The sequence below is a fragment of the Arachis hypogaea genome, chromosome 8 (assembly GCF_003086295.3).
Source record: "Arachis hypogaea cultivar Tifrunner chromosome 8, arahy.Tifrunner.gnm2.J5K5, whole genome shotgun sequence".
Taxonomy (NCBI): domain Eukaryota; kingdom Viridiplantae; phylum Streptophyta; class Magnoliopsida; order Fabales; family Fabaceae; genus Arachis; species Arachis hypogaea.
The window spans coordinates 17,097,787-17,120,317 of record NC_092043.1 but is presented as its reverse complement, the minus strand read 5'-3'; the positions used below and the strand labels follow the sequence as shown (position 1 = coordinate 17,120,317).

Below are 22,531 nucleotides of genomic sequence, written 5' to 3'. Positions count from 1 at the left end.
GAAGAGGAAGTCGGAGGAACTTGGGAAGAACCCGAAGCGTCCTTCGAGCGAGGAGGGGACTCAATAATCCTCTGCCCCCGAGTCTTCAATTCTGACTCGGAAACGATCACGGGAGCAGGGGGATCCACTATGGCACCGTCGATAACAACTTTGTCAGGGTCCAAAGGAGAAAGATCCAAGTCAGGAGCGATGACTCCGACCTGCTCCTTAAAGATCCTCCAAGCCTCCTCGGCGCCATCAACAATAGAGTCCTCCAACTCAGCATATGCATTCCGAGAGTTCAACAAGTCCTTCCTCACAGACACAAGATCTTGAAATAAACTCTGGTAACTCTCCTGTGCTACCTTCCTCAAACCCGCCTCCATGTTGCATTGGGCCTGCAACTTACTCTCCTTCTCCTGAAGGGTATCTCTCTCCTCCTTCAGCTTAGCGACCTCTTCCTTCAACTCCCTCTCATGCTCTTGATAAGCAAGAAGCCTTCCTTCCAGCTCCTCAACCTTCGAGGTTAACCCCAAAGAGTTGAGAGGAGTCTTCTAAAAAATATCCAAGAGCTTGCCACAAACACCTGCCGTCCTAAAACTCTCCTCAGCCAGAGTGGTAAGGTGGTTCCGAACAGAGACTTCATCCATACTTATATGAGGATAGATGTTCTTTCGGACGAATGCAAGAGCATCCGCCTTAACCACACCATCAAAAGTAGAGCCAGACTTTAAAGTCTTGCGCTTCTTCTTCTCTGGCTTAGAAAGAAGTCGGGCGGAGGGGAGTGGCCGAGACAAAGCTGAAGAAGAAATCACAATGGGCTGGGAAGGAGTCCCCACGTTCTGAGGAGGAGGAGGAGGAGAGACGATCGCCCTGGTGCCACCAGTCCTAGCCCGAGATCTTGCCTTAGCCTCCTGAACTCTTTGGTAAGATTCTTGAGCATTCTTCCTTGCCATATCTGCAAAAGAAACAATTAGCAAAAACAACAAGTCGACAAACCTTAAGTCGGCAGATACAAGTTGAAAATAAGAAACGTATATACGTGTATAAAAACTACCTAGTTGCGACCGAACAAAAGTTGGCGATCCCTGGAGGAATTTTCTAGTATCCAAGTATGGGGCCCTCCCCCACACTTCTCGGAAAAACCCCACAATGGCCGCCTCCACCTCGTCTAGGTCGTCCAGACCATACTTCTTACAGGGGGAGGCCTCCAACCAATAGAGGGGAAAACGAGGGGAAGAATTCTCATCTAAGAAAAAGGGGTGGTGACCCTCTACAGAAGCACTTTGAAAAAATAATTTTTGAAGTCATAGAAGGATTCGTCAAAAAGGGTGAAGATTCTCCGACCTTGTATGGCTCGGAAAGACACCCATTGCTGCTTGTTATTTAACCCACTGAAGGGCTTAGTCATGTGGAAAATATAGAAGAAAATCCTCAAAGAAGTCGGAAAGTCCAAAGCGTGACTTATAAATTGATAAATTTTCAAAAAACCCCAAGAGTTGGGGTGAAGTTGGGTAGGGGCAACACAACAGTGGCACAAAACAGCCATTTCAAATTCAGAAAACGGAAGAAAAACACCAAAACGGGTAATCATGCCCTCATACATATAGAAAAAATGAGGGACCTCCTCGGAATCCCTCCCAAAGCAAACCCGGTCTTCTGGACCCGGGACTACCAACTCGTACTTTGGCTCATCCTCCTCAGAAGTACAAATTCTGTGGCGAGTACGAAGGTGGGTGATAAACTCAGTATCGACCAAGGGTTTCTCCCCTAAGACCGTGACATCAACCCACTGAGAAAGAACATCTACGGAAGCCATTTCTTTTTCTTAAAAAGGTAACAAAAACCTACAAGAGAAAAAGAAAAGAAAAATAAAAAATACGGTCTCTAAAGGGAAGGAATACGGAACTAAAGTCTACAAACCAACCTATCTACAAAATAAAGGCATGCAAATAGAAAAGCATGTTACAGAAAGAGCTAACCTTTATCTGAAAATGAGGGTTGGAGGAAGAAAAAGCCTTCGAAAACACAAGAATGCAGCACGAACGAATGAAGGGGAAATTTGAAAAATCGCAAAAACGAAACAATGAAAGAGATGGAAAGTATTTATAAGTACGTGGGGGGCACAATGGTAAAAATGGGGCAGTCATTAATGAGAATGCACCGTTACCAAGACCATCAATCCCTACGCACATCCCTAACGGACACGACGCTTGATTAGACGTAACTGTCAGAACCAAAAGGCTACGAAAAGTCACCTCGGTTTCAGACTATCACGTCGGTCCTCCTACAAGTCGGCTACGACCCCGAGTAGAATACTCGAACCCAAATCTTGAAAAGAAAATTGGGCTCGAGTAGGGGCACTGTTCATACCCTAGCCCAACAGTAAAGGCCCAGGTCCAAATAAAAGGCCTAATCCCACGGATTGAGTCTCACCCAATACCAACCTTCGTCCTATGAAGTCGGTTCTCACCACGACTTGTTCTAAAGAAGTCGGGTACAAGGGTTAACTGGCAGATAAACACTCATTCAAATGAGTAACTGCCCCTAGAATCTCTCTAACCACTTCCAAGAGCCATATCCTAACCTCCCTAAGATAATGAGATGGTTAACACCCTAAAAAGGTGGCACTACTCCAACGGTGGTTATTGGTTCACCACTATAAATACACTGACACCCCTCAGGTATCTCTAAGTTCCAATACATTCAAAAACCTGCTTAATCCTTTGATGACTTAGGCATCGGAGTGTCTTTGCAGGTACCACCCCCCATTCTTTCACACACAAGTCGGACGGAAGTTCCCGAGTTGCAGATCCACTTGAAGCCTCCTTCTTCATACGTTTGGGCCAACCAACGACCATCCAACCCATTAATTTCCGGTTACCCACCGTAACACCAATATATGGGCTTTTTTTTCATATATAAAGAGAGTCCAAAATCCAACAATATAATGTGTAAGGTCAAAAATAATTAAAGCTACGCAATGGGATAATATACTCAAAGAAGCCAAATAAAAGTGAAAACTATAAAAAGAGAAAAACCTTATTAGCGAATGAGCATAAAATCATAAATCATGGACAAAAAGATAATTTTATACATAAAAAAGTAAAGCAGAAGAACCCAATATTTATGTAGTTCTAATACATGTAACATTCTTTGATATCTCTTATTTTTATTCAGACCGTTGTTCTTTTTATTGTTACTCAAATCCACTTCATATGCTAATAGCCTAACACACAACACATTGACATAAATATAGGGATAATAATGAATAGAGTAGGATAAGATTTGGATCTAATTCTGATTTTATCTATGGGTACAATTTTTTATATAAACTCAATTATATTTTATCCACAAATTGAAAATATCCTAATTCTAACTCTACCTGTTCTTAACTCGTGAATATTCAATCCTATTCAAAGATTATAAAAAAGATGTAATATTATCATAATTTGATAATAATTTAAAATAAAATTGATTTTTAATAAAAAAAATAAAAAAAAAACATAAAAGATTTTAAATACCTTATTTCGGATTAAATTGAAACCCCTTATCAGACCTGGATGAACAAATAGTGACAGTGCCTCTCGTCGATAACAGAGTCTAAATCTCCGACGTACAGCAACCTTGTAATAAAGTGGTTCTTCACATTCGCATCACCTGTCGCTGTCGGTGAAGGAGCAGTTGCGACATTGTTCTGCAGCGAACCCCAGTTCTTCCGCACCTTCTTCTCCTTCTTCCGTTCGTGTTTTCGTATTCTCTGCTTCGTTCTGTTTTTCTCTCTCTCACCCTTAACTCTCTTTTCTCTTCAACGTCGCTGAGAAAGTCTTTTCCCTGTCCACGATACCTACTCCTCCTTATTAAGAATTGTAGTTCTGTCGCTGTTCCTCTCTTCTCATTTTTTAAATTTGTCTTTTCAGTTTTTTGTTTCTTTTTATGATTAAGATGAACAAACAAATCCATATATGAGGATAAGAGAGAAAGAATGATTTTAAAAGTGATCTACAGCTGGAATAAAGTTAGAACAAAATAGTTTTGAATTTAATACTTTTCGGTGTTATAAAACTTTGAATTCCAGCTTACATAATAATTTTTGTTACTTTGCCACTTGTTAAATATTGATCCCATACATTTGTTGTTCAACAAATCTATACACTTATCGATCAACGAATTTACTATTATTCTCGTATTATATATTATATATTATAGATTAATAGATAATACCCAAAAAAATTAAATAAATAAAATTTAAAAAATAAAAGAAAACTGCTTGAAGTATAAAATTCTTATTTTTTATTTTTTTTAAAAAAAGATCAGAGAAGTATAAATTCATTAAATTGGTTCAAAACTTGGCGGGAAACACTTTTTTTGTGTGTGTACCGAAGAGGCTAAGACGGGAATCACGTTCCATCTTCTATTTCCGTTCTTCGTTCTCTGCAATACTGAAAGAGAACGAACTTCGAGTTCGAGATCCGTCTAGCAAACCGCTTCTTCTTTCTTCTCATTTCTGATGCTCAGTTCTCAGTTCTCATGGATATGCACCTCAGTGATTCAAGTACTTCAGCTCCATCGCATGCCACATTATCTGGTACCGATCTTTTGTTTTCTTAATCACCTGAAAAACACTGTTACAGTCACACTTTCGTTTCCAGAACGAATGCTCTTTGCTTATCGATTTTATTTTATTTTAATTTTCTATTGAATATTAGTTTTTTTTCCTTAGCGATTATGTTTGTTCCGCGAGAAAACTAATCGTGTTTTGTTTTGGTTGGATTCCGTTTGTTAGCGTTACGAATCCTATAAATCGAGGACATGGAATCGATCTAATGCTAGTTGATACAGTAGTAAAATTAGTAATAATAAGGCTTTGATTTACTAATAACAAGATGAAACGAGAAGAGTAGGCTCATGCGATTCTCTTTCTCTTCTTTTTGGTTTGATCTGATTTCGGTGTAGGAACAACTTCATAGTGTATCGGCAGAAGAAAATTTCAAAATCAATTTGAATTTCGTGTTTTAGGAATCTATTGCTTTTATTCATTGATCTTTTTTCACAGTTCGAATACCATAAACATTTTTCGAAGTAAGATTTTGATTAAATCAGCGCTACAATTCATTGAATAATCAGAATCTGGTTTGTAACCACAGAATCCATGGGAATAACAGAGTGACAAGTTTAACTTCCCTTAATAACTGCCTAACTAGCTTGTATGAAACAAACAATTCGTAATTATCATAAATTAATTATGGTGTAACAAATCTAGCTGTAGCATGGATTGATTTGTGGCATATGAGAATATTTTAGGTAAGTAATGGCCTTTTCAAGAGAATGCTCCATAATATGTACTGGTAGAGCTGCTTGTTAACCTGCAACTGTAGATTAAAAAGTATATTATAATGCTTCTGAATTCCCATCATTATCTATTTGTTTTAGCTTCTTAAGTATGCACTATTGCACTGTCTTAACCCTGTACTGAGTAATTACAGCTTGATGCAGGCAATTATAGCATCGCATGTTTGTTTTTATATTTATTTTTCGTGCTTAAATGTTTAACTACAGGAAATTGCATCCAACACTTTATAACGAGGCTGCAATTATGTCTTACTTCAGGCACAGGGGGAGTCTGTTTGATGAGAAATGCATGGAAAGGGGAACATCCATCTGTTATCAACTTTATCTCCAGTTTCCTCTCTGCAAATTCTTTTCGCCTTAACTTTGTCCCTATTGCTCCAGTAATTGACAGATTCTGTGTCCTCTTAATGTTTATTTCATGTACTTGCTCTCTACTGAACTTCGAGGAGTTTATTTGCAGGACTTCATTTTCAATTGTGGGGGTTTGTCTGTAGCCTTTGTTTTTGTGACTAACTGGGATTGCAACAATGTATCTCTGATCTTCAGCAGGTAACCGAGCTGTTGATTTTCAAGTCTTTAGTTGGGACTTTGTCATCTATTGAATAAAGAGCTTTTCGAGTCGTATGTCAGATTCAAATCTTCTCCTGCAGAGTTCAGAAATTGAGAACACAATTTGCACGCTTTTATGTAATCATCACACTCCCAGCTAAACAGCAAATCGATTCATTTATTCAGTCATACTTCAAGTGAGTTAAATACGTTACTTTTGTTTTGTTCTAATTGATCATTTGCTATGTACAACTTCAATAGTGAGAAAGCAAGATCCATGTTTATGTTTCACCAATAGATTTGAGATGGTGATTGGCAAGCCTACGTTTGTTCCAGTTCAGGACATAGAGATGGGGTTTGAAAAGATGGTAAAAATAGCTCATTCATCTGGAGGTAGAAACTTAAACTTGATACCAACTGTGATGTGTTGTTCCAATTCATATTTCTTATCTTCAAAATAATTGCAGTATACAAGCAGCAGAAAATTGGAGAGAAACTGAAAGCTGAGGTCAGTTGTGCGAAGAGCATACAATAGTTTAGCAGTTTAGCTGCCAGGACTTGTTTAAGAATGAAATCTTAAATATTAATTTAATGCATGAACTTTTGTTATGGTTATAAAGAGGAAGCAATTGGTGCAAGGAATGAACTTTTACCTTAAAGTGGTTACTTCGATTCCAGGCGTTGACAATCACGATGCAAATGCGGTAATTCATTTTATTATGAAACATCTTCTCAATTTAGTTTTCGTAATTTTTCATGCCTAAACCTAACAGTGGTAAAGCTCAGGACTCTTAATTATATAGATGTTTAAACTTTGGAGTATCTTTCTCTAACAATAGTACAGATACGGTCTTGTACATTTTGATGCTGTATATAATATTAGGCTTGTGCTACTTCTCGTTAGAGAAGACCTATATCACCTAATATTTGACTTAAATGTGAAATGAAACCATGATAAGCATATGCATATAGGCATAGCTTGAGTTATTTTGTCATTCTGGTCACTCAATTCAGCTTAGTCAAGCTATTGGTTCTGTCCAAGCAATTGCCAAGGCATCAAAAGACCAAATTCTGGAGAACACAGACCTTTCAGCTGAGAAGGCGGAGATGATTTCAAGGTTTCTGAGGGACCCCAAATTTTACTCTTCTCCCAAGATAACCTGATGGCGCAATAACAAGTTGGAATCTTTTGTTTTTCTCCGACAACAATAAATAATAATAAGAAGTGAGTATCTCCTTTTAATTCCTTTACCTGGTTAGCTTCACTATAAAATAGTTCTCGTATTCGTAGTTTCAAATGCGACCGAGAAATAGATAATCACCTAGAAACCTTCTAGTTAAACAGTATTCAAATCTCATTATACGGTTGTTGTCTGTACTTATGTATATTTTATTTTCTAATATATATTTTATACTAATAATTAATTTTAATTATTGATTTTAATATATACCTGACATGATTAAATACTAAAACACTTGTAATTCTTCTTAAAATATAAAGGCTGAAAACAATTTACAGGTAAAATCTAATAGCTAAATTATATTTAGTAATTCTGAATTTCTGATATTTAATCTGTATTTGATAATTGAAATAAAGAATAGTTATGTTAATTAAAGAACACACATAAATCATGGGATCCTCATGTATTTTAGTCTAAAACTATATAAATCATGAGATTCTTATGGGTTTTGGCCTAGAACTACATAAATTATGGAATCTTCATATATTTTATTCTTTTATGCTTAAAACCACCTTTTTACCTACACTTTATGCTCACCTTGCCAACAAGGTTTCCCTCTTCTTTTTTGACCACGATTTGTTCAATGAATTTAGCCATGAATCGTTGTTTTTATCCAGGTTCTACATTTTTTTTCAATGTTTGGACAATTTTATCATACTAAATCCATTTTTTATGGATACAATTATAATTTCATTTTTTTATATGTAGAAATGATAATTTACTCTTTTAAATTAGTATAAAAACAACATTTAAAAAAAATTGGGAGGACAAAAATATTATCCTTTTTCATTTAGAACAATCTCATAATTTTTACTTTCATTTGGTTTCTTTTAAGTAAATTACCCTACTCAATGCGTTTATTGTTATTCATTACTTTATCATCAATTTGAGGACCGTAGAAAGTAATTGTGTGTGGTGTTTGGGAAAAAGAATGAGGAGAAAATTTGCTTAACTAGATTCAGAAGAATTGTACCTAGATGTGAGCAATTAGAGGGAAAATGTGGGAAACCCGTGGAATACTGTAAATACTAAATAATTCTCAAGCACTAGGATCTGTTTTAGAAGAGGTAAATACAGAATAAAGCAAATTTATTTACATCAGTGACTAAGGCAAAAAATTTGCACCTCCAGAAGCCAAGCCAAGACTTAGTCATGCCCTGGGGAGAAATTTTCACAAGGAAAGTGCAACTAGGTAACTTACAATCCATGAAAATTTTCAGGTAATTAAAATGCATATTTTACAGAAAGTTACCAGAGTCATACATGTCCATGTTACTCTAACAAAATCAAATATCTTTTTTGGAGATACAAGAAACCTTTACACAAAGGCAATAAATAACTAGAATAAGTGACATGATAGAACCAAGTTGTTGAATGCCATTCTCACTGACTGGATCCTGGTACACTATCTTCAGTAGCCATAGGCTCTGGCTGAGGAGCCTTCTTTGTAAGTGACTTAGGTATGTCAAGATACTCTTGGATGCAGCGCTGCTGCGGATGTGACAAAAGTACCAAAACGTGCCGGAAAAGAACGCGCGCCAAGCCTTGCCCACTCTCCAATATGTAACCCTCATATTCACTAACATGTTCAAGAGCTTCCACCAGTGTATCATACACCTCCTGGGGGCAGTTGTCTGGTCCTGGTTTGTCATGAAGGTACATCACATCCAAAGTGAAGACCTTCTGGTTCACCGGCCATTGATGCTGTGGCCGTATATTTGATCTGCAGTAGAATAGAATCTACAATGGAACAGGATATTATTGCAAATTAGGATTCATGTTTCGACTATTTTGTTCTATAATTAGATAGCTCATGGATGTAACTAATTAGTAGTAACCAACAAAAATGCTAATGACTTGCAAGCAAGTGCACATGATAGTTTATGAAATCAGTGGAGGCAGCCACTGCTTACCACTCTTAGAATGCGACCCTGCATGCGGGATTTCTTAGCTTCATGAGCAGCAAGTCGGAACAAGTTAGTAAGATCCGGTTGAGAAGTGGTTGAGGAAGTAGCCGAAAGCGCCCTCACTGCTGCAATTGTTGACTCAATTTCACTGCTAAACTCTTTTCTAAGCTGTAATCATTAAAGAGCATTCAACATTAATGTGCTTCAAATAATACCAACACAGGCAAAGAAAAAAATGGAACATTCGAAAGAGCCACATCTAAGACAGGGGAAACCCCAAAAACTTTGATTACAACAGGTAGCAGATAAGTAAAGGTTATCGTTACAGAAACAACATCTGCATTTGCCTATAACAAAAGTATTCATATTATAAAGTTTGCTCAAGAATGAAAATCTAAGATTAAGAGCAGTAATTTGGGATTTAAATAAACGTTATGGAGAATAGGAGTGGTACTGTACCCAAGAGATGGAATTAGAGAGAGTGGCGAAAGCAAAGCGGTGTTCGGGGTTGATGGCGAGCTTGGCGTTGACGAAGAGAACGATGGATTGTCTAATAGAGTCCAATCGGGTGAGGGGCCTGCCATTGGCGCCGGAAAACTTCATCTCAACCAGGCACTGAGGATCCACATCCACGCACATCAGAATATCTTCGTTGTTGATTCGCGACGCTTTCAAACTGTACCTCTGACCACCACCGCCGCCGCTCCCTTCTCCTTCTACCCCTTCCATTCCGATCACCAATTACTCCTTTTTTTTCTTCTCAAAATTGGAGCGGAATTTCAGCTCAACACAAAACCAGTCACCACTCACCACCGTCTTCTGCCCCCTTTCTTTGGATGGGATGTGTTCAGAAATTTGGGCCGTAGTAAGCCCAATAACTTAACACTTTGAAGAAGAGAATTGGGCTGGTCCAGCCCAGGATGGAAAGGTCGGTGCTGTTTGGCGTCCTGAATTGGAACACGTGGACGTAGCTTTCGTTCCAAAATTCTAAAAGGTGTAGGACTGGTGACTTATTCCGTATTTTTTAAGTTTGGTATTGACTTTTCAGTTGTTCACCACCTGCTCCTTCTTCTTCCTAAATTTTTGTTCCGCTTCATTTTCAATACAACTACTCCTTCAACCCCCACAAGACAAAGGAAAATATCAACAATACTACAATAAAATAAAATATATCATAAAAGCTTTTCCCCAATTCATTATTCTTTTCGTGCTTCGCCTAACTCACAAGTGTTCTGGATCCGCAATTTATATTCTATGACCATGAACGCCGCCTCTTATTCTTCCGTTGTTTCGCATTCTGCTTTCCGAAGTTTGGATACCAAGCTTTCTCCGTAAGCTCCCATTCATCTAATCATAACTGATATTTTCGCTTCTGTGTTTGTTCATTTTCTAATATTAAGTTTATCCCAAAGACAAACAATGCTTGATTATCAATTGTGTAGGGTGATCCATTTTCCGGAATTTCAATAAAACCCTGACATAGCCCTATATTTGTTTTCTGCGCCTGTTCTTCATTGCAAATTATGTATCTTTCATTTCTCAAATCGATTTTCTGGACTATCATTGTTGAAACAACTCTATATATTTAGCAAAGTGAGCTGCTTTTATTATTATTTTTTTCTCTCTTGAATTTCCAGCTTAAATTTGGGTTGATTGAACTATTCAGGGTTTTGCATATTTCCTTCTGAATTATTATATGTAGTGAAACTGTGCCATTATTTACACGGTAGTGATAGCAGAGACATCCATTTTGGTTTTCCCTTTCAAATTCGATATGTTATCTAAGTTATTCTTCTTGTGAACAATTCATCACTATGCTCACAATTAGTATTTGCTAAATAGAGTGCTCTGCTTCAATGGCTTTCTTTATTGGCAGGTCATCTTCTGGTATCCCAAGTCTTATTCGTGTCACTTGTCATTCGGATTGTAACAAGTCTACATCACAAGCATCCTTACTTTTGTGTCGTAGCTCAAATAATGGATGGAAGGGCATGCTTGGTGGAACTTCTTCTTGGGATACCCTTCCCAGGAGGAACCTAATTGGTCAAACTTCTTATTCTGTGAGTACAACCACATATGGAGGGGTTGCTATAGAATCTCCTTCTCATATTGCAGAAGAAAAAGTTGGGGTACTGCTTCTCAATCTAGGAGGACCAGAGACGCTGAATGATGTTCAGCCTTTTCTGTTCAATCTCTTTGCTGATCCTGTAAGTTAATTTTCTTTTTGTACTTATGATAGTGTTTGATTATGAAGTTTCATTCTGTTAAATGAACATGCATAGTAGCAATAGTACACTTTAATATAATCTTTACTAATATGTTGCATGTTTTGTGATAGGATATCATCCGTCTTCCAAGGCTGTTTCAGTTTCTTCAGCGACCACTTGCAAAATTGATTTCTGTACTTCGGGCTCCTAAATCCAAGGAAGGATATGCTGCAATTGGTGGGGGCTCTCCTTTACGCAAAATCACTGATGATCAGGTGGACTCTCGATTCCCTTTTGTGCCTTCCTTGGTGCTTTTTATTACTATTTTGCAAGAGGAATACCATTTTGGTGTTTAATGTTTGATAAACATTCTGCTTATTTCTGGTTTAAATTTATATTGAAACTTACAAAGCCTTTATGGTTTGCAATTGTGCAGGCACTTGCACTTAAAGATGCTTTGGACGCAAAGGGCCTCTCCTCAAATGTCTACATTGGGATGCGGTACTGGTATCCATTCACTGAGGAAGCAGTTCATCAAGTAAATGAAGAGTCCTCTTTTTGTATTGTCCATGTTGTTATTATGTTAGTGATCAATTCATCATGTACTGGTATTTCCTTCAATTGTTAAATGATATACAGGGTGAATAGTCCCAAGTTAGATTATTTATTCCAAGATCAATTTTATCATCTTTGAGTTGAATCTAATTAAATACCTGTCATGCATTATAGATTAAGAGAGATGGAATAACAAGGCTTGTGGTGCTACCGCTTTATCCCCAGTTCTCTATTTCCACTACTGGGTCTAGCATCCGCGTTCTACAGCATATGTTCCGGTACTTTTTGTAGTATTCTGATTTGTCAAACCTCTGAAGTGATTTTAAGATTATTATTAATTGATATTATGTAATTTCAGGGAAGATGCCTCTTTGTCCAAGCTTCCTGTTTCCATTATAAATTCTTGGTATCAACGACAAGGTTACATCAAGTCAATGGCTGATTTAATCGAGAAGGAGCTACAGAGCTTTTCTGAACCGAAGGAGGTGACTTTCATTCTTGTTTTGATTGGTGTGAACAAAGTTATTTTCATGCAATTAATGAAAATATTTCACTACAGGCCTGTTATTAGGGTTAAAAAATTTGAAGGCTATGTAGTTTATTTTCATGCAATCTGAACCCTACTGTATCTTGTTTTTGTAAATATCAGGCAATGATATTTTTTAGCGCCCATGGTGTACCTGTCAGTTATGTTGAGGATGCTGGTGATCCATACCGCGATCAAATGGAGGAGTGCATCTACTTGATCATGCAGGAGTTGAAAGCTAGAGGAATTAACAATGAGCACACTCTTGCTTATCAGGTTAGTTTGGACCTCATCAACTTGCTTTTTAATTGCTGAATTGTTGGCTTAGCTTTTCGAGCCTCTGTTTCTTATGGCATTGTTGGATGAATTTCCAGAGTCGAGTGGGCCCGGTACAGTGGTTGAAACCATATACAGATGAAACTCTCGTTGAGCTTGGTCAGAAAGGTGTGAGGAGTCTTTTAGCTGTTCCAGTGAGGTACATTGTTTTTGGACTTTTGCCCTTGTTTTTAATTGTGTTTTGCATTAGACACTGTTGAAAGTTGTGAAATAGCCTTGAGTAAAAGACACTCCTCCTCCTCCTTGTATCTCAGTTTTGTGAGTGAGCACATAGAGACCCTTGAAGAAATTGACATGGAGTACAGGGAGTTGGCTCTTGAATCTGGCATCAAGAATTGGGCGCGTGTTCCTGCTCTTGGTCTCACCCCTTCCTTCATTACAGACCTGGCAGATGCAGTGATAGAAGCTCTTCCATCTGCAAAAGCATTGTATGCATCTACCAGCACTTCTGAAGAAGAGCATGACCCACTTAGATACTTGGTCAAGATGTTCTTTGGTTCGATATTGGCATTCATCTTGTTTCTGTCACCTAGAATGATAACGGCATTCAGGAATCTAATCTAGAAGTGTTACAAACCGCATGCTGAATTCGCATGCCAACACACAGAAATGAAGCAATTATTTTTGTACTTTGATCATGACTGTTTCTTGCACATCGTTGAACAGCAGAGTAATATGGATACCTCAAAATAACTTGTCTCTGTAATGAATATGGATCGTATCTAATATTTCATTATTGTTTATAGGTTTCTGATTATATTTTACAAATTGGTCATACAACCGAAATGAAAAAGGCTGCAATTAGAGCATTCCCTATTAGCCTAAGCCTCATAAATGAGAAATATGTATATGCAACAATACTTATTGGCTATTGGGTTAGACTCTGACATGGATCTTCTGCTCTCTCTTTCGTCTCAAATCGCAATTACATGTCCAATGCTGTTGCTACCGAGGAAGCATTTTCTGTGCACGTAAGACTTTGTTTAAGTGGTTATCACCAATGCGTTGCATTAGGTGTACTTGGGTTCAAAATTAGGCCAAGATAAGTAGTGGGTGGAATTTTTAAGTGTTGTGAGTGTAGTGTAGATGAGTTTGTGATGTTTAGAATTGGGAGTTGTCCAATTCATATTTATTTGACAAAAAAATAAAGATAAAAATTCATATATAGATGTCTTCACATGAAGTTAATAGTTGATCATTGTTAGATAATTTGACAGGTTTGATTAAATTCTCATGTAACAATTCTCAATTGTTAACTTTACATAAAGATAAATGCACGTAAGTTTATAAAAAATGAATATTCTTATATGCTTTTCTGTATGTGTAATTTTACTAAAATCAACCTAAACTTCTGTGTAGCAAAAGAAAATAATTTTGGGAATTTTACTACACCGAGCACTTGCTGTCAATATAAAAATAAAAGAAGCAGCAGATTAAATGTATATTTACATAATATAATTCTTATTGAGTGGTTATATTATTATTGATCCTTACCCCTAAATTTGGGCAACATAACGTTATACCTCGAAATCTCATTTGAAAGATCTAAACCTGATTTTATCAAATAACTGTCTCACATTTCTGTAGTGCCCGCTCAAATCTTGGGTGAGATAATCATAAGTCGGTTATCATTAATAACAATAAATAGGGAGATATGCAGGGCTTAGGAGATCAGGATCACCAATAGGAGAACTATCCTGACCCTCTTAGTTTACTTAGAATATTCTGAAGATAAGTATTGACTTGAGCGTCGGAGTCTTTTTCGCAGGTTCCATGTATGGGTCGGAATTCCGAGGAGTCCACAACACACCTATTTGGAAATAGAAGAATGAACGACATATCCCGATAACGTCGAGCTATACCTTGGAGTGTTATTCCTTGCCAGAACATTTGGCGCTCACAGTAGGGCCGAACATTTATAACCCCACATTATTTTTTGCTAGATCTCTTCTTTATTTTGCAGGAATAGAATGAATGGTGCATTACCACCTTCACTGATGTCAAACGAGGAAATGATGGACATGATCGCTAACCTGCAATCAAAAAATAAAAAGATGGCAAAGCAATTAGCTCAGCAGAATAGCGGTGCTAAGACCAATACTGAAGTCCAAGTGGACGACGATCATATCTTGAATTCTCCAAATAAAGGCGTGACCTTAGCCCAAGAAACCATAAAACCGTCCAACCTGTTCTTGGATGACATCATGAGTTTCTACATGCCTGCGAATTTTACTCTTCCTACAACACTTGAACCTAATGAGAGCCTCGGCGACCCAAACTTACATGTCACAAAATTTTGCTCTATGATGCTTTTGAACGGAGCTTCTCATCCTATTTTATGTTGGTCTTTTCCTAGTTTTTTGGATGGCTCAACCTTAATTTAATTTTCTAATTTGCTTGCAGGATCTGTTATCACTTTTCATGATCTGGCCGACCTATTCACCAATAATTTTGCCGCATCAAAGATCTACATGCATGATTCCGATTACCTTAGCACAATCAAGTAGGGTCAGCATAAGATTTTAAAGGATTACATGATGAGGTTTGAACAAAGGTTGCCATGGAGATACCAAATCTCAACCCCGATTTTCATCTGCATGCGCTCAAAAGCGGACTCCTCGGGAAAGTTTCAGGAAACAATAGAAATAGCCAAGCCAAAGACGCTCACTGAGTTTAGAGAAAAGCAATGGGGCAAATCGAAATTGATGAGCTCTGCGAAGCTCGAAAAGATGAAAAACAACCAACCCGGCGAGACGAGGAAAGATCGAGCAGAGCTCAAGGCAGAAGAGACAACTGCAAGCTGTTCAAACTCACACCCAAGTTTGACTCATATACTCAATTCAATACTAAGCGAGAAGACATAATCAAAGAAATTCTTCATGCTAAGATCATAACACTGCCCAGTAAGGCAGGGACTTATCAAGACCAGAGGTATGTGGACAAAAACACTGTGTCTTTCATCAAAAGTTCGGTCACACGACCAATAAATGCGTGATGGCAAAAGATCTATTGGAGCGACTAGCACGACAGGGGTTGCTTGATAAGTATGTCAACAAATGAATTCAAAGAGAGACTACAAATCCCCCAACAGCACCAAAACAGCCAAACTTCACTTCAACCTCTAAAGACAAAGAGAAATGGCTCATTTCAAATCAACCTCCTGTACCAAGGAGAGTCATTAATTATATTTCAGGAGGCTTCGCAGGTGGAGGTATTACCAACTCGGCTAGAAAAAGAAGTTACTCAACTATGTTAACCATGGAGGGAGGTTCGCTATTACAGTAGCCAACCTCTTCCACCCCCAACATTACTTTCAACGCATCAGATCTGCAATCCCAATGTCCAAACCTTGATGACCCAATGGTGATCTCCATGACCATGGGGGATTTGATGGTTAAAGTTATACTTGATCCAAGAAGTAGCGCTGACGTTTTGTTCTTTTCAATTTTCCAAAAGATGCAGTTAAGCAAAAAAGCATTGCAACCATCATCCGGATAGTTGGTAGGGTTCTCTGGAGAAAGGGTTCCCATGATAGGTTATGTATGGTTGAGAACAACCTTAGGGGAGTATCTACATTCAAAAAGTTTAGATATTCAATATTTGATAGTTGATTATGTTAGCCCCTATAATATAATATTAAGGCGACCATCCCTAAATTCTTTTGGAGCTATTATTTCTACAATTCACTTGTGTGTTAAGTTTCATGAACAGGACAACGTCATTGCAACTGTGCATGTTGACCATAAAAAAGCAAGGCAATATTACAATGTAGGGTTGAAAGTGAAGCCACCAACATCAAAGCCAATCCAACAGGTCAACACTGTTTATAACACCGACGATATACCAACGTTAGCCGAGCTTAACCCTCGAGACAATATTGCCAGCCGACCAACACCAATGGATGAACTCCAGAAGGTAAACCCCACCAAAAATGAATTTCAATAAACTAACGTTGAATATTCTTTGTTTGCATATGAAACGGAAAAACTCATCACACTGCTTCGAGCATATGCCGATTTGTTCGCATGGACTCCTGTGGATATGCCCGAAATTGACCCAAGTGTTATGTGCCATAGACTCGCCAAAGACCCAAAAGTCTAACCAATGCGACAGAAGAAGCAAAACCTCAGAAATGGAGGAAAGGAAACGGTCGTCATGGAAACTCAAAAACTACTTAGCACAGGATTCATACGTGAAATTCGGTTTACATCATGGTTAGTAAATGTAGTTATCGTGAAAAAGAGGGTGGGTAAATGGCGCATGTGTGTAGACTTTACATATTTGAACAAGGCTTGTCCCGAAAGATTTATATCCTTGGCCATGCATTGATAAATTGGTTGACAACACTTCAGGTTTTAAAGTTTTAATTTTATGGATGCTTATTCTAGCTATAATTAGATACTAATGCATCTCGTAGATCAAGAACATACTACGTTTATAACTGACCATGGTAATTTTTGTTACAAAGTGATGCCCTTTGGCCTTAAGAATGCAGGTGCAACATACCAGAGGTTAATGGACAAGGTTTTCCAAAATCAGATTGGCCGGAATATAGAAGTATACGTCGACAATATGGTGGTAAAATCAAAATCCAAAGAAGCTCACCAAGCTGACCTTTTAGAAGTCTTCCAACAACTGAGGAAATATAATTTGCGATTGAACCCTGAGAAGTGTGCATTTTAGGTTCAAGGAGGCAAATTCTTCGATTTTATGTTAACACAAAGAGGAATAGAGGCGAATCCTGATAAATGCTGTGCTATAATCCAAATGAAATCATTTAATACCATCAAAGAAGTCCAACAACTCATCGAGCGCCTCACAACTCTATCGAGGTTCTTACCAATGGCGGTTGCAAAGTCCTACCACTTTTTCTATAGCTTGCGAAAAGCCAAAAACTTTATATGGACATAAGACTGTGAACAAGCATTCACCAATTTTAAAAATATTCTCAACTCCCCGCCAATACTGCATAAGCCAACACACGGTAAACCTTTTTATTTATATCTTTTTGTTTCACCTTATCCAATTAGCTCTGTGCTTATTACAGAAACAGGTAACGAGCAACACCAATTCTATTTTGTCAGTAAGGTTCTACAGAATGCAGAGACATGATACCCAACTATCGAAAAGTTAGCATTTGCTTTAATAATCATAGCTCGGCATCTCACCATTATTTTCAAAGTCACAAGATTGTAGTTCGGACAAATCAACCATTGTGCCAAATTCTAACACGACCAAATCTTGTTGGCCGACTTATCAAATGGTCAGTGGAACTTTCAGAAATCGACATCTCATACCAATCAAAAGGATCATTGAAGGCTCAAATCCAATGACGATGCCGACATCAACGAGTTTACCACCACTCACTAAGTGGTTACCCCTTGGACCTATATGCCGATGGAGCTTCCAATGACGAAGGTTGTGGAGTCAGAATAATTCTTAAAGACAACATTGGAGTCTTCACCGAGCAATCAATCAAATTCTCATTTCAGGAAGGCAACAACCAATTTGAGTACGAAGCGTTGCTTGCCGGATTGCGACTTGCAAGAGAGGCAAATATTCATTATCTCAAAGTTCACTGCGATTCTTTATTGGTCATTCAACAGGTAAATGGTAATTTCTAGGTACGAGATTCCTTTCTAGAACAATATCTGAATGCAGTAAAGCATTTCATACAATATATTTTCAATATTTTGAAATCATGCATGTCCCTAGGGAACAAAAAAGTAGAGCAAACATTTTATCTAAGTTAGCCACCTCTAGAACACAAGATATAGCACCAGCTTTATCACAACTAACCCTTAGGGAACCAAGTATATATAGCAAACATGTTTTGAAAACTGGTCAGGTGCCAGCATCAGAAGAAAACCCAAGATTATTTAAAAAGAGAGCAAGCTACTTTACCCTCATTGGAGATGACCTATATAAAAAGGGGTTCTCTAGGTCGTTACTCAAGTGTCTCATGATTGCATAATCTGATCTAGTGATCTCAGAAGTCTACGAAGGAGTATGTGGTGGTACACACATAGGTGTTCGAAGCTTAACTTCAAAACTTTTAAAAGTAGGATACTTCTGGCCTTTACTTAAAAAGGATTGCATGGAAAAAGTTCAACGCTATAACAATTATCAGAAATGCGCACCAACCATCCATAGCTCAGCCAAGCTGTTGCACACTTTGAAAATCAGGTGGCCTTTTCATAAATGGGGGCTCGATATTCTCGGAGCATTCCCCGCGTCACAAGGGCAGGTAAAATTCTTACTCGTAGCAATAGACTACTTTACAAAATAGATATAAGCACAACCACTTGCCAAAATAACTTCGGATAAGGTAAGATCTTTTATTTGAAAATTTCTTATATGTAAATACGGATTACCCAAAGAAATTATTACTGATAACAATAACCAATTTACTGATAAGAAAATTGCATCCTTCTTATAAAATCTTCATGTAAAGCACTATTTTTCTTTTGTAGAGCAACAGACTAATAGGCTTGCAGAGGCCGCTAACAAAATTATCTTGCAGGCTTTACGCAAAACACTAGCAGAGGAAAAAGGATGTTGGCTGAGCTAATTGATGATTGGATTTTTGACGGTTTAGAATTTCACTAATGAAATCTCATTGTAAAGTATAGTTTCTAAACCAAACAACAATCCTTTCATGCAAAAAGTTGTTTGTCACTAGTACAAACCCCTAAAATTTATAAACCGAAGTATTGGACCTCGGGTCGTTCTCCCTAGGAATTGTAATGAAGTGTCTTGTTATTGGTTGTGAGTTATATTTGGGGTTTTTAAGATTTTAGACAAGAAATATAAATGGCAAAGAAAATAAACTAACAACTAGCAAAGCTCTTGGCAAGATATGAGAACTAGAAGTCCTATCCTAGGTATCCTCCTCAATTGTGATGACAAATTGTCCATTGCTCCCACTTAGTTAACCTCTAACCATGGAGGAAAGTCAAGTGGATGAATCAATTTGATTCCTCAAGTCCTAATCAACTCCTAAAGGAAAGACTAGCTTTAGAGGCATTCAAATCAATTAGCAACTTCTAATTATCAATCAACAAAGGAATTAGATAACTCAAGAGTCACTAATTACTCTACCTAGGCCAAGAGGAACAAAACCTACACTAAAATCTAACCAAGCATTTCATCAAACACTTGGAAGGCACAAAAGAAAGGCATAATAAATTGACAACAAGAATGAAATCTAACAACAATTATTGAAAAGAATTAACAACAATAATTCAAGGAAACCACAATTATCATGAATTACCTAAAATTGCATTATTGGAAGAAAACAAAGAAACAACAATCTATCAAAACAAAGTGAAGAATTACAATTATTAAAGTACATAACTAGGAAGAGGAAGATGAGAAGATTAAGAATTGATAAAAGAGAAGTGAATCAAAGCATGAATTAAACCTAGATCTAAGAAGAGAGATTAACCTAAACCTAATCCTAATTCTAGAGAGAAGTGAGAGCTTCTTTCTCTAAAAACTACTCTAAAACTAAAACTATGACTAATGGTAATGAACTGACTTATTCCCCCTTCAATCCTTGATCCTTTTATTCCTTTCTATCAGCAATTGGCGCCAAAATGGGTTCAGAAACCCTTCCAAATCGCCAGGCACGTGTTGCTTTAAAGAAGTCATGTGCGGACTGCGACGCGTGCGCGCCCCTGGCCGATTCTGCAATGTGTGCGCGAGCGCCTTGTGCGCGTGTGCGTGCTTGACTGATTTCACTTCTTTGACTTTTCATGCTTCTCTCCACTTGTATGCTTCCTTCCTTGCTCCCTTTGATCCATGCCTAGCCTATTTCAATCCTGGAATTACTAGCAAACACATCAAGGCATCTTATGGAATCAAAGAGGAATTAGAATTCATCAAAATAAGACTTAAAAAGCATGTTTTTACACTTAAGCACAAATACGGGAGAGATTATAAAACCATGCTAATTCATAGGTTAAATGCAAGAAAAGGTCATCAAAATACCCTAAATTCACTACTAGATAAACCCTAAAAATGGGGTTTATCACTAATCCCTGAAATTCTATGAAGCTATAACATGACATCACACTCCACAACAAAAGAGACATCATTCCGACTAGTTTATGGCGCAAACTCCATGATACCATTAGAAATTTCTCAAGGATCGCTCTGAACTGACTTCTTGGACAAAGAAACTAATTCACAAGCACGGTTTGCCGAGCTGGATACATTGGATGAAGAACGCGATTAAGCTAGACTCAGGCAGTAGTCTTTGCAAATTACCATACAAAGAAAGTACAACAAAAAAGTGATTCCAAGAGTATTACAACAAGGGGACTTAGTTCTTCACAAACTAGAAGATGCGAGAAAGCCACCAAAGCAGGAAATCTCACTGCGACTTGGGAGGGTCCTTTCAAAATATCAAAAGTTCACAGAAAAGGAGCATACTCTCTACAAACTTTGGTAGGAACCAAGCCTCCTAACACTTGGAATATATCATAATTACGCCTATATTATAGTCAGTTCTTTGTAAAAGTCAGAGCCGAAAGATATTCTTTTTCCTACTCACGAGCTTTTTTCCAACACCGGATTTTACTTGGAGAGGTTTTAACGAGGCCGATCACTCTGCACCTTCTACAAAGGAAGGTATCATCAATGCAAACAATATTTAACATCCTTTTCTACCTGTATCTAACCAACTTACAAAAGTTGGAAGCTAGCAATATCATGATAGCTAAATGCAATAAAATTTCACCATTCTAAGTGAAAGTCTAAAAGTTCATATATAACGATTCGCATTTTCGAAAAATCTAAATATAAATAAGTTATAATTTATTCTATTAATTGGACCTCCTTATTTTTAGAAACTAATTTACTAAGAATAATAAAATTGATTTTATGATTATTAAAGTTTAACTTGTAAACATCTTGATTTTATTTATTTATTTATTTTTGCGTTAAAGTCGAGTATACGAGTTTTACATTTTGTTTGCGTAACGTCTATGATAAGTTTTTCTATAATCTTTAAATAAAATGAATAATAATGTAATATAAAAATTATGTTATTATTTAATTTTATTTGACGAAGGACGATCAATTGATATTAGGTCTGAAAGATTTAAAAAGCTCGGCTTTACTAATGTCATTTACATTAGTAATTTACCGAATCTTTATTCTAAGTAAATACCATCACTTGAGATCATTATTTGAGTTTTTACCATGTCCAATTACCTTAATTACCTTTCAAGATATTTAAAAATTTAACCTCGCTGACTCATCAGCTAAAAAACGTGACACGTAGCGCTTAATGCGCAATGTGTTGCGACGCATGCCTTTCCCATTTGCTATTAGAGTTGGTTGGTTTTAGAAAAAGATTTAATATTGGAATTGATTTAATTTTGAAAGGATTTGATACTGAAAATTGTTGAGAAGAGTTTGATAAATGGTTTGGTTAGGACCCGAAAAGGGTGGCAAAGTCTCAGTTTTAGAGGAGATGCTACCAAAATTTTTATAAAACTTTGAGAGTTATATACTTTGGAGTTTTTAAATGGAATTAAAAAAATAGATTGTTGAAGTTGATTTGAGATTTTTGTTTTAGTGAAAAGGAGTTTTATGAAAGAGAAATGAATTTGAATTGTTTTTAAAGAAAGATTTTGATATTTGAAATACGTGGGCAGTACGCAAGGGTTATGGCTTAGTCCCACTTGCTCTGGGTCAAGATTTTAAGAAAGTTGCGATTTTGAATATGAGTTTTGACTTGGCAAGGATTTTGGTAGTGTACCACTTAGGGATGTTCAAAACCGATCCAATCTGAACAAAACCGACTAACCGAACCAAAAAAACTGATAACCAAATAAACCGAAAACCGAATAAACCGAAAATTTTGAATTT

At 37.2% G+C, this 22,531-nt stretch overlaps 3 protein-coding genes across 3 annotated transcripts; 2 read left to right on the top strand and 1 right to left on the bottom strand.

Moving 5' to 3' along the window:
• The first annotated feature begins 4,372 nt into the window (after nucleotides 1-4,372).
• LOC112706378 (protein PARTING DANCERS-like) lies at nucleotides 4,373-7,238 on the top strand. The gene is made up of 8 exons (XM_025757651.2): nucleotides 4,373-4,567; nucleotides 5,590-5,711; nucleotides 5,792-5,880; nucleotides 5,982-6,077; nucleotides 6,179-6,273; nucleotides 6,348-6,388; nucleotides 6,501-6,584; nucleotides 6,895-7,238. Exons 1-8 carry the CDS (start codon nucleotides 4,510-4,512, stop codon nucleotides 7,042-7,044), a joined length of 735 nt encoding a protein of 244 aa, XP_025613436.1. The 5' UTR covers nucleotides 4,373-4,509; the 3' UTR covers nucleotides 7,045-7,238.
• A 937-nt stretch (nucleotides 7,239-8,175) lies between these two features.
• Nucleotides 8,176-9,901, bottom strand: LOC112706377 (uncharacterized). Its single transcript, XM_025757650.2, has 3 exons — nucleotides 9,488-9,901; nucleotides 9,035-9,196; nucleotides 8,176-8,861 (listed from the first exon to the last, which is right to left on the bottom strand). The coding sequence occupies exons 1-3, from the start codon at nucleotides 9,755-9,757 to the stop codon at nucleotides 8,505-8,507; spliced, it is 789 nt and encodes a 262-aa protein (XP_025613435.1). The 5' UTR covers nucleotides 9,758-9,901; the 3' UTR covers nucleotides 8,176-8,504.
• Nucleotides 9,902-10,030: 129 nt separating this feature from the next.
• LOC112706376 (ferrochelatase-2, chloroplastic) lies at nucleotides 10,031-13,395 on the top strand. The gene is made up of 9 exons (XM_025757649.2): nucleotides 10,031-10,359; nucleotides 10,905-11,235; nucleotides 11,367-11,510; nucleotides 11,672-11,773; nucleotides 11,965-12,068; nucleotides 12,149-12,275; nucleotides 12,440-12,592; nucleotides 12,691-12,791; nucleotides 12,907-13,395. Exons 1-9 carry the CDS (start codon nucleotides 10,283-10,285, stop codon nucleotides 13,214-13,216), a joined length of 1,449 nt encoding a protein of 482 aa, XP_025613434.1. The 5' UTR covers nucleotides 10,031-10,282; the 3' UTR covers nucleotides 13,217-13,395.
• The last annotated feature ends 9,136 nt before the right edge of the window (nucleotides 13,396-22,531 follow it).

Excerpts from the sequence above, each read along its gene's own strand:
- LOC112706378 (XM_025757651.2), top strand. The coding sequence starts at position 4,510 with ATGGATATGCACCTCAGTGATTCAAGTACTTCAGCTCCATCGCATGCC. Across the intron at positions 5,712-5,791 it reads ACTTTGTCCCTATTGCTCCA|GACTTCATTTTCAATTGTGG; the intron begins GTAATTGACAGA and ends GTTTATTTGCAG. Across the intron at positions 6,585-6,894 it reads ACAATCACGATGCAAATGCG|CTTAGTCAAGCTATTGGTTC; the intron begins GTAATTCATTTT and ends CACTCAATTCAG.
- LOC112706376 (XM_025757649.2), top strand. The coding sequence starts at position 10,283 with ATGACCATGAACGCCGCCTCTTATTCTTCCGTTGTTTCGCATTCTGCT. Across the intron at positions 10,360-10,904 it reads TTGGATACCAAGCTTTCTCC|GTCATCTTCTGGTATCCCAA; the intron begins GTAAGCTCCCAT and ends CTTTATTGGCAG. Across the intron at positions 12,593-12,690 it reads AGCACACTCTTGCTTATCAG|AGTCGAGTGGGCCCGGTACA; the intron begins GTTAGTTTGGAC and ends ATGAATTTCCAG.
- LOC112706377 (XM_025757650.2), bottom strand. The coding sequence starts at position 9,757 with ATGGAAGGGGTAGAAGGAGAAGGGAGCGGCGGCGGTGGTGGTCAGAGG. Across the intron at positions 9,197-9,487 it reads TCTCTAATTCCATCTCTTGG|CTTAGAAAAGAGTTTAGCAG; the intron begins GTACAGTACCAC and ends TAATGATTACAG. Across the intron at positions 8,862-9,034 it reads AGGGTCGCATTCTAAGAGTG|ATTCTATTCTACTGCAGATC; the intron begins GTAAGCAGTGGC and ends GTTCCATTGTAG.